The 11,765-nt window shown below is 39.5% G+C and overlaps 1 protein-coding gene across 1 annotated transcript in view; it reads right to left on the reverse strand.

Moving 5' to 3' along the window:
• Positions 1–10,724, reverse strand: part of C11H12orf42 (chromosome 11 C12orf42 homolog) — a 100,376-nt gene extending 89,652 nt beyond the window's left edge. Inside the window, 2 exon segments of the mRNA XM_049694937.1 lie at positions 9,763–9,831; positions 10,643–10,724. Coding sequence (XP_049550894.1) covers positions 9,763–9,831; positions 10,643–10,724 — 151 coding nt within the window.
• Between the last annotated feature and the right edge of the window lie 1,041 nt (positions 10,725–11,765).

The raw sequence follows: 11,765 nt of genomic DNA on the forward strand, positions 1-11,765 counted from the left end.
CAAGATGTCTTTGCATTTATTTAGGTCTTTAATTTCCTTCAGCATTGTTTAATAGTTTTCAACATACAAATCCTTCACTTCCTTGGTTAAATTCATTCATAAGTATTTTATTCTTTTTTTATGCTATTATAAATAGAATTATTTTCTTAATTTCCCTTCCAGAGTGTTCATTGCTAGTGTATAGAAATACAACTGAGTTTTGCATGTTGATTTTGTACCCTACAGCTTTGCTGAATTTGTTTATTAGCGCTAACTCGTTTAACCTTGATCTCAAATCTGTGGATACTGTCAATGCCCAGGCACTGGCATCCGCAGCCAGACTCCTGAACTAGTAACATGTGAGAAAAAGGCAGGAAGCTCTTTCTCTTTCTGCCAGTAGAAGAAAGTGCAAGTCCGAGTCCCTGGCACAGAAGTAGCAGCAGCATAAGCTACAGCATCTCATTCTCAGTGGTGGAGGTGGAGGCAGGTGGTAGCAGGGATCAGATCAGTTCTGCAAGGTTCTCTGAGACACTGTTCTAAGAAGCCTACCTTTGGATCTGGTTCCCTAACACTCCCGATGATCCTGTGAACCACCCAATTTTAACCCCTTTACTGATCAAACAACCAGAGTCAGCTTCTGTTGTTTGCAAATAAGAATCCTACTGATATACTATCCACGGTGGCACATGCCCCCATTCTCTTATCCAACATCTTCTCTATAATGTTTAATGCTTTCTGACCCATCTGTTCCTTAACTGGTTCTGACGCTGGAATGGAAACTCCATGAGGACAGAGTCTTTCATTTTGCTCACTAATTATGATTAAAACAATGCCTGCTGTGTATTTATTTCACTTAATACAATCTGTTGCATGAATGAAACATCTAACACTTGTTAACTCATTTAACCCTAACAACAACACAGGTCTGTTAAAAGCGAAAACCTGTGATGTTTATTCACAGCTCTATATGTGTGATTCCACTTCTGAAACATAACCCTTTCCAGCTCTGTGCTCTATGCTTCTAGGCAGAGCAACATGCTAGAGATCAGCAGGGTCCCCAGTGGGCCCTCCTCCAGGGACGCAGGTATGTGCTTGTTATCATTTCTGTAGGACCCTGATTTGCCAGCTATCGTCTGGGACAATTAATATTCGCTTTTCCAAAGTAAGTGGACATTCCTCTCTTTTTCTTTCAGACTTTCATATTGGATATTAGAAAAGCCAAACTTAAATGTCTGCAGAAACACTTAGCTGAATACAAAAGGTGTCCCCAGACCATCTCAGCCACAGCAGGATTAATCCACTTCCGAAATCATACAGGAAATAGAGAATGAGCTCTCTACCTGGCATGCTGAGATGAAGACACTCCACTTTCCAAATTACTCACTCATAAAAGGTCTGAAAATTCCCTCCTGTCCAAATCTAGCTCACTTACACCTGCTAAGAAAATGACGCTCTTTTCTAGAACACAAGTTTCAGGACCTGCCCTACATTTACCTACCTCTTACAGTCCTCAGCTCACCCAGCCGCCTCCAGTTCATTCTTTCAAATATCCATTTTAACACTTGTGTGGAACGGATGCGTGCAAGGGTTACTGACCTGTTTATGACCAACTCCTGTATCTTTCTCCATGTGAAACCACCACAGCTTGTATACGAGCCTTGAATGGCACGTAACTTTAGAATATGTGTTTAATACACGATCGCTGATTTGACTGTGATCTGAAATGTGCAGCCAGTTGAAAGCATACTTTCCAGAAAACAACGTATTTTTTTTCCACAAATACTAAGAAGTGTTTCCTAGCAATGCAACCTGGAAAGACTCTAGCAGAAAAGGAAAGCAAGCACTGGAGGGGTGGAGTGAGTACACAGCTCATTGTGAGGTCCAGATGAAAGCCCAGCAACGGAGGCTGACTCCAAATCGGGGCAGAGAAAATTCCATCTAGTGTGGGGCTGGGTGCAGGGAAACAAGGCTGGCGGGGGCAGTGGTACAGATGTGGGAGCTTCAGGAGCAAAGCAAGGTCATTCCGGGAACAACAGCTAAACACAGCAATAGGAAAGTGGGGTTAGAGGCTCACCTGGGTCTCCCCAGCACCTGCAGGGCACTCGGCTCATTCACTCATTTATTCAACAAATACTAAGCTGATATTCAACAGATAACAAGCGTCTACCATGCACCACGCATCCTGCCCGGAGCTGAGGATCTAACCAAAGTAAAACAGACAGCCTGGCCCCTACGCTTAGGGAGCTTACATTTAGCACACAGCAGTAACTGAATCAGTATTTGATGAATTAATCAACTGAGAAAATGGCTGAGTCAACACTTCTCTTTTTTCTAGTATGATATCTTCATGTGCCACACTACAAGGTAAAAAATGATGATCTCAAAGAAGCTGTCAAGAAGTTGGTCAAGATACTTGAAATTTAGTAAGAACACTTCTGAAGATTTTATATATATGAAGACTACATATATAAAGACTTTATATCCACTCTTACTAACAATAACCCTTGTGCATGATGTTTCTTGACATTATTTAAAGATAGTATGAAATCATCATGATTAGACATGAGAAAATAATGTTCACTTGTCTTATTTATTTTTAAATTTGATGGGATATGTATTTATAACATATTTATAATGTATAAATACATTAGAACATAGTTTATAACACTAACAAATGGAGTAGTACATATACATAAATAAATGTAAGTAGATTGGAGATAGGCACTCAATCTTTTTTTCATTGCTAGGAGTTTGCAGTTAAAATTTGGACACCACTGTTTTAGATCCTTGAGCACAGACTAGCTGGTGAGTAACTCTAGATCGATTTACTTAGGAGAGCTCCAATCCTGCATGTCCCATCCAACCAGGTTTCTCTAGTTCTGAGGCAAGTGGGGCTGAGATCTGGAAGAAGGGAGGGAGCAAGGTGCATTCTAGGACCTTGCACTAGAATACTAGAACAGTAAGTGAAAAGGGGGCTGGGAGAACTGGACTAGAGACAGGCTGGAGAGAAAGGGATGAGTGATGAGGCCAAGAAGGTAGTGGGACCCTGAAGGTGCAGGGTCTTAGAGCCATAATAAAGACTCTGGATTTTATTGGGAGTTAAATCAAAACACACTGTAGGTTTGTGAGCAGGAGAATGATATAATCTGTTCATATTTTTGGAAACATTACGAAGTCCTTCAATCCAGCTTTGACATGGAGTATATTTTTACCACCAACTGTCTGATTTGTCTGTCTCAAATGACCCTAAACTGGGAAAGGAAAGCAAAGGCATGTAGATTTATCTGGCCTAAACGACAATATCTATCACATTAAACACATAATTATTTCTGTGACGTGATTTATCCATACATCAGGTTATTGAGATTTATCCTTGACGGTATGTGTAGCTTTAACTCATTCCTTTAAACTATTTGCAATTCCTTTAAACTCCAATGGTACAATACTATACCATTATATAAATATGTCACAATGTATTTATCCATTCTCCTGTTAATGGTCAGGTATGTCTTTTCAGTTTGTCATTATCAAAAATCAGTGCAACAAAAAACATTCTTTTATACGTATCCTGGAGTACACATAGTCTCTAAATTCACACCTGGTGGGAAATTGTTGGGACAAAGGTGTTTGCATTCTATAATTGTGTTAGATGGTGAAAATGCTCTCCAAAGTGATTCCACAGCAGTGTGTACAAGACGTCTCATTTCTCTGCACATTTGCCAACAGTTGTTACCGTAAGATTTTTTAAAGTTATGTCCACTGATGGATATAAGTAAGCCTAAACATCAATTAGCACATTTATTAGATATTCAGCTTTGCTCTTTGTGAATTGTCAATTCCTACCCTTTGTTCCTCTTTCTACCACATTACTTATCTTTTTCTTACCAACTGGTATGAATTCTCTGTAAATTCAAGATACCAACCCCTTGTTAATATTTACTTTACATATGTTTATTGTTAACTCGTCTTTTCACTTTTGTTATAAATCTCAGTCAACAAAATGTTCTAATTTTAATGTAGTAAAATTTATCAACATACTTTTAAAGTTTGTGATTTACATCCCTTGCTGAAGAAAACTTTCCTAGACATTTAATGTCACAAAAATATTTTTTATTCTTTTCTAAAAGTTATTCCTTTTACACGTAGGGCTTAAAATCACCCAAAATTTACTTTTCTGCATGCTATAAAGTAGGCATACATTTTCACCTTTTTTCCGTAGGGATTGCCAGTTGTTTCAGGCACCGTTCATTAAAGAATTCTTCCTTTCCCCATCAGTATCTAATGTACCTTCTGTATACAACGAGACTTATATAAGATTTATGTAAGAATTTATATAAGAACCGGTCAGAATGGCAATCATCAAAAAATCTACAAACAAAAAATGCTGGAGAGGGTGTGGAGAAAAGGGAACCCTCTTGCACTGTTGGTGGGAATGTAAATTGATACAGCCACTATGGAGAACAGTATGGAGGTTCCTTAATAAACTAAAAATAGAACTACCATACTACCCACCAATCCCACTACTGGGCATATACCCTGAGAAAAACATAATTCAAAAAGAGTCACGTACCACAATGTTCACTGCAGCTCTATTTACAACAGCCAGCACGTGGAAGCAACCTAAGTGTCCATCAACAGATGAATGGATAAAGAAGATGTGGCACATATATACAATGGAATGTTACTCAGCCATTAAAAAGAAACGAAATTGAGTTGTTTGTAGTGAGGTGGATGGACCTAGAGTCTGTCATACAGAGTGAAGTAAGTCAGAAAGGGAAAAACAAATACCATATGCTAACACAAATATATGGACTCTTAAAAAAAAAAATGGTTCTGAAGAACCTAGGGGCAGGACAGGAATAAAGACACAGATGTAGAGGATGGATTTAAGGACACAGGGAGGGGGAAGGGTAAGCTGCAACAAAGTGAGAGAGCGGCGTGGACATATATACACTACCAAACGTAAAACAGCTAGTGGGAAGCAGCCGCATAGCACAGGGAGATCAGCTCGGTGCTTTGTGACCACCTAGAGGGGTGGGATACGGAGGGTGGGAGGGAGACGCAAAAGGGAGGGGATATGGGGATATAAGTATACGTATAGCTGATTCACTTTGTTATAAAGCAGAAACTAACACAACAATGTAAAGCAATTATACTCCAATAAAAATGTTAAAAAAGAAGAATTTATATAAGAATATATAAGAATTATATATTCTATTCTGCTCCGTTGGCCTAAACTTGAGCCAATAGCTCATTGTCTTATTATTATATCTTTATGAAGGTCTTGGTAGCTGATACTACAAGTTCCCATATTTTCTTCTTCATAACTCTTATTTACACTTAGTCCTTGATCTTCCAGACAACTTGTAGGATCTGCTCTTTAACTTCACCAAAAACACTGTGATTATCTCTCATTCCTTAGCATAGTGTCTCTTCCTTTATTCAGGTCCTTCTTTATGTCATTCAGTAACATTTTGTACTTTTCTCCATATGTGTTTTACAAATATTTTGTTAGATTTATTCCAAGCTGACTTTAGTTTTGGTTTTAATAATTCATGTTTTAATAATTTGGAGATAATCTGCAAGGCATATAATCAATATTGTCCTTTTTTTCCCAATTCTTGTAACTTTTTAAAATATATATTTCATTGCTTTGTCCCCCCAGGACATTGCTGAATAGACACAATTATAGCAGACATTCTGGTTTCCCTTACTTTAATAGAAATGCATCCAAAGGCCTGCTATTAAGTCTGATTATTCTTCCTGTAGGCTTTTTATGGATTATTTTTCAGGTTAAGGAAGTTCCTTAATATTCCCAGTTTTCTAAATGTTCCTTTTTTCCCATAAATTAATGCTGAAGTGTCGTTGGGATGGCCATATGATCTTACTCCCTTAATCTGTTAATGTATATTTCATGAATTGATTTTTTTGATGTTAAACTGTTTTTGCATCTCTAGAATAAACCCTACTTGGTTATGATTTATTTTATTGTCTACACTGCTGAATTTCAGTTTGCTCACAGTTAATTTAATATTTTTCATAAATGAGGTTGATCCATAGTCTGTCCCATTTTATTTTCAAAGCTTTACTAACTTCAAACAATGACTGAGGTGACGTTTTCTCTTTCTCTATATAAGGATTATCTGACATTTAGAGTTTTAATAAAGCTCAGTTACAGTACCCTCTGGGCATGCTTTCTTTGAGGGAATGAAAACTTCTGAATATTGATTTAATAGTGTTTTCAACTTGTTCACGTAAGTTATTTATAGTATTGATCCTTGATCTTCTAAGTCTCCACTGCATTTGTAGGTACATTTCCCTTTTCATTCCTAAAAATGAAAATGAAAACTGTTTCTCCTTTTTTTCCCCTTTATCAGTCTTGCTAGGCTTGTCTATTTTATTCACTCCTTCCAATAACAAAGCTTTTAGCTTTGTTGATTTTCTCTAATTGTATTTTTGTTTTCTATTTTGGTGATTTCTTGTCCTACTTTAATTCCTTCTTTTCGCTTCCTTTGAATTTTTTTTTAATAATATGCCCTTAATTTGAATGCCTAGTTCTTTAATTTTCAACTTTTATTTTTCTCTAATATGAGATTTAGGCATAAATCCACCGCCAGGAACCACATTAAGTGCATCCCACATTTATTCTTATTATTATTATATCGTTTAATTCTGAAAACTTTTTCCTTTTCAACATTATTTCTTCTTTGACCCATTAGTCATGTTGAAGCAATGTTTTGGCAGCCATACTTTGGGTAGTATTTTTACTATTGATTTCTGTGGCAGACATTGTTAGTCAACTATCCCAATATCCATTCTATTTTCATTCTTTGTAACAGAACCCTGAGTTTGAGGTCACAATGTGCTCAGTTAATGGACATTTCCCAGCCTCTCCTGCAGCTAGATCTGACCATGAGCCTAAGTTCTGATCAATGAGCTGTTAACTACTAAGCATATCACACTTAACGTTCTCTGAACACAACTACTGATGATCAACCACTACCAAACATCTATTCCCCAAATCCCTACCACCTGCACCATCTTCCACCCCAGGTTTTTGGGCCAAAAACCCAAAGGTCCTTCTTGATTACACTTTTCTCCATACCCCACATCCAATCCATTACCGTGTCTTATCAGCTCCATTTCCAACTGCTATGAACCTAGTCCTAGCCACCATCTTCCCTCATTGGAATATTCTAATAACTTCCTCCTGGGACTCGAGGTCTCTTATTTCCCAAAAACTTCATCCTGCATAAGCAGCCAGTGAAACTCTTAAAGCGTAAATCAGATCGTTGCATCCCCTGCCATAAAATAAACTGTCATGTGGCTTCTGCCTTGCAATCCGAACAGAAGACAAACTCCTTTCACTGGCCACAAGTCATCACACGAGGCCCTGTGTGACCTGGCCCCTGCTCACTGCTCCAACCGCTTCAAGCTCCACTGACATTCTGTCGGCTCTTAGATGTGCTAAGCGCAGCCCACCTCAGGATGCTCTTTCTGCTCGGAGCAGGGGCACTTCCTGCCAGCCAGAACTTTACCTGGGTGCCTCCCCGGCCACCTCACATCACCCTCAACCTATTACCCCAATTTACCCACTTGACAGCACTGCAGTTTTCATTACCGGCAATTACTTTCTTTATTTTGCTCATTTACCATTATTTATGTTCCTCACTATATGATAGGCTCCTAGAAGGCAAAGATTTTTTTCTTTACGGTTGCTTTTAGAACAGCTCACTGACCACCACTGGTGTCAGCAAATACAATATATCATGTATAATATTGGAACACACACACCATATAGTTATTTGAGATATTATATATGGTAGTATATTATATATGATGTCTAACGTGTTATACAAAATACGTTCTATATAATATACAATGTACCATGCATAATATACAATGTATAATATATACTATGTACTAAAGTATACAGTAGTCAATCTACTATAAATGATGACAACTAATAGGAAAGTTTTTTTTTTTTTTTTTTTTTTGGCGGTACGGGGGCCTCTCACTGTTGTGGCCTCTCCCGTTGCAGAGCACAAGCTCCGGACGTGCAGGCCCAGCGGCTATGGCTCACTGGCCCAGCCACTCCGCGCTATGTGGGATCTTCCCGGACCGGGGCACGAACCCGTGTCCCCTGCATCGGCAGGCGGACTCTCAACCACTGCGCCACCAGGGAAGCCCCGGAAAGTCTTTTAAAGACATACATCTTAAAATTTTTTAGTCCCACTTCTATAATTCCTCCAAAGTCACACAAACACACAGAGAAAGAGAAAGAAAAGGAGCAGAAAGGGGGAAACAAGAAAAGGGAAGGGATAAAACAATTCGAAAGAGGATCCAGCTGATGCCAAGCCCCTGAGTTCACAGAGGACTGCACTTGCTTCCCAGTCCTCACCTTGAGGAAAGGAGTGGCAGGTGGTACCCAGGTGGCACCTGTCTGTGAGCCTGAGAGGCACTGTATGGCTGTGGCATCAGCTAATTAGCAACATACGGCTCTCACTGTCACCTGCGTCACTCTTCGCCAAGTGAGTGGACCTGTGGTCCCCTCTCATGAAGCCTTGACCTCTCAGGGCCTGTGTATAAATGGTGGAGTGGTAGCAATAAGGGTACTTCACTGGAGTCCATTTTCTCCACAACAAAGTCCATGCTGGGAGTCATGGAATCCGTTAATTGCGAGGATTCTTAAGAAATCAATTACTCCAAGTCCAAATGGAAAAATAACTAATGAAACAGCATCTTGTAGATGCCTTATTTAGCTATATTTCTGGGTTTTAGCGCTATAGAAAACCAGGTCACATTTTTCAACCAGGTCATGTTTTGCATCTTCCCACAGTTGGCCTTTTTCTTTCATCTTAATGTGTGATTTTCTACATCTCTTGATTTCTACTCTTGAATTCTATTTCCAGTCACCATATGCTTCTTTTCAGCAAGCAGTAACTTGGAGCAATTTTGCCCACAAGTTTTGGAAAGTAGAGACTATGGAAGATAACACTAGAATCGCCCCCTCCCCATGGGCTTGGGACTTTCTGATTTCATCAGTATCACTGAGCTCTCTGGTCCTCTCTAAAGGACATTGCCATTCTCTTCATGTAAATAGGAAGGAAATGAAGGCAATTAGAGCCCTTAGGATGTAAATTTCGGTGTTGGCCCTGAAAGGTTCTTTTTTTCCCAATCCTGCTTTTGTAAACAAGCTCTGGTGGGACTAAACCTGGAAAGCTACCACAGCTCCATGACAACTGGACAGGCCAGCCATGGCGACCATCTCCATGTGCACATCACAGCCGTTTACAGACATGCATATGCACACTGCAGGATAAACATTCACTTCTGCTCTCCCCAAGAGCGGATCATTAGCAACCAGTGAGTACAAGGTGGGCTGGGGAAGAATTCTACTAACACGTCAGCCTTTTTCTTGATGAATTCAGTTGTTTCTTCTTATTGATTATGCTAAGATGAAATCATTGCCCTCTTTCCTGTATGCTGTACCACATATAAGCACTGCCTTTCTATACTTCCTCATCAGATTAGTGATACAGTTTTTTCTCAGTGTACATATCTGTGTGTAAAGGAGAAAGGGGTAGAATGATTCTCAAACAGGGATCCAAAGTTCTATGGGAAATGTCTTTTAGCATTCTCCTTATTTTGAAATCTAAAAAACAAATCTTTCACCAGTTATACATTTTTAAATGAAGGAACAAATCTTATGTATCAAGCAACTGAACCCCAAATGATGACACAATGGACACAGTCCTGCACAAGAGCACTCCACTTACTCACGTTTGCATGAGATATCCTTCTCTCCCACAGGGTTGCACTTCTCACAATGGAAATACAGCAGAAGGATTTCTGAAAGATTTGAAACAAGGCATTTAGAATCACTCCAATAATTCTCACAAAGATATATTTCCATTCCTGAGTTGATCTGGGGGCAGATCAGAAGCTATTCTTTTTTATGGAATATTACTCAGCCATGAAAAAGAATGAAATTCTGCCATCTGCAGCAATGTGGATACACCTAGAGAATATTATGCTTAGTGAAATAAGTCAGACAGAGAAAGACAAATGCTATACATTACTTGTATGTAGAGTCTATAAAATAATACAAATGAAAGTATATGTAAAACAGAAACAGACCCATAGATATAGAAAACTAGTGGTTACCGACCGAGAGAGGGATGGGAGAGGGGCAAATTAGGGGTATAGGATTAAGGGATACAAACTATTATGTATGAAATAGATAAGCAACAGGGATATAGCACAGGGAATTACAGCCATTATCTTGTAATAACTTTCAGTGGAGTATAATCTGTAAAGATATTGAATCCTTATGCTGTATACCTGAAGTTAATAGTGTAAATCAATTATTCTTCAATAAAACAAATTCAAACAATGGCTGTTCAGTCACTGAGTGCCTGATATTGTCCATTATGCTGTCCAGGGTTCTAGGGGAACAATGGTGAGGCCAGACAGATACAATTCCTACCATCAAGAGTCCAGAGGAAGACTTGGGTAGTAACTACAGAATTATACAAATAAATGTAAATTTTCAACTGTGACAAATGTTATGAATGAGATAAAGAATTTTAAGAACACTGTGATGTATTAGGATGAAATGGAATTAAACATTTACACCCTCTGCCATGTGACTTTGAAGTACCTCCCACTTGAGTAAAGGAAATATGCTTCCTTGTCCCACTGATGCTGAGCCAGTCCCCATGACTTGCTTTGGCCAATGACATGTTCACAAGCTTAACATGAGCAGAGGTTTTAAATGTACACACAGGGTTTGGCTTGGCCTCTTGCATTTCTGTTTTAGTAAGAAAAACAAACAAACAAAAAATATTGCTCCAGGCAGCTACTGGTGGAGACAGCTATAGGACGAGACAAATGCAATAGATTCAAACCTAACCCACAGCCTCAAGCCAATCCCAGCTGAGGCTAGCAGAGCCTTAGCCAACTCACAGATCTGCAAACATGAATAAAAACTGGATGCTGCTGATGAAAAGCTACTGATTTTGGAATTGTTATGCAAAATTATCATAGCAGAAACCTGACTGAAACAAATATACAATAGATACAGTAGGTTCATTCGGGGAGGTCAGGAAAGGCACCCTTGAGGATATGACAATGGTCGGGAGCCTTGGAATTTTACTTAAAATACCAAACCTTAAAAAGACCGTATCAGGATTTATTTTCATATTTCTACTTTTTTTTTTTTTTTTTTGCGGTACGCGGGCCTCTCACCGTTGTGGCCTCTCCTGTTGCGGAGCACAGGCTCCAGACGCGCAGGCTCAGCGGCCACGGCTCACGGGCCAAGCCGCTCTGCGGCATGTGGGATCTTCCCGGACCGGGGCACGAACCCGTGTCCCCTGCATTGGCAGGCAGACTCTCAACCACTGCGCCACCAGGGAAGCCCCATATTTCTACTTTTCAATTTGATGCTTTTTGTTTGTTTGGTTAGTCACAGTCCTCAAGGTCCTTGACTTTTTGTTGGTCAACATTTGCTAATATAGTGCCTCAGCCTTTTATTGGCCTAGATAGCCTGGTGTCAAGAAGGAGGGACCCCAAGAGAGCTATGACCAGGTCATAAGCATGTATCTACATACTGAAGAAACCAATGGTGAGTCCACCACTTCCTCTCCTCAAGGTGATTAGAGTCCAAAGCAGGAGACAGTCAACAGAGAATCACACAAATAAAGGCAAATTTGCAATGATACTAAATGTTATAAAGGAGAGATACATGGGATCCAGGCATCTGGGGAGCCAAGGAGTGTGGATTA

The sequence above is a fragment of the Orcinus orca genome, chromosome 11 (assembly GCF_937001465.1).
Source record: "Orcinus orca chromosome 11, mOrcOrc1.1, whole genome shotgun sequence".
Lineage (NCBI taxonomy): Eukaryota > Metazoa > Chordata > Mammalia > Artiodactyla > Delphinidae > Orcinus > Orcinus orca.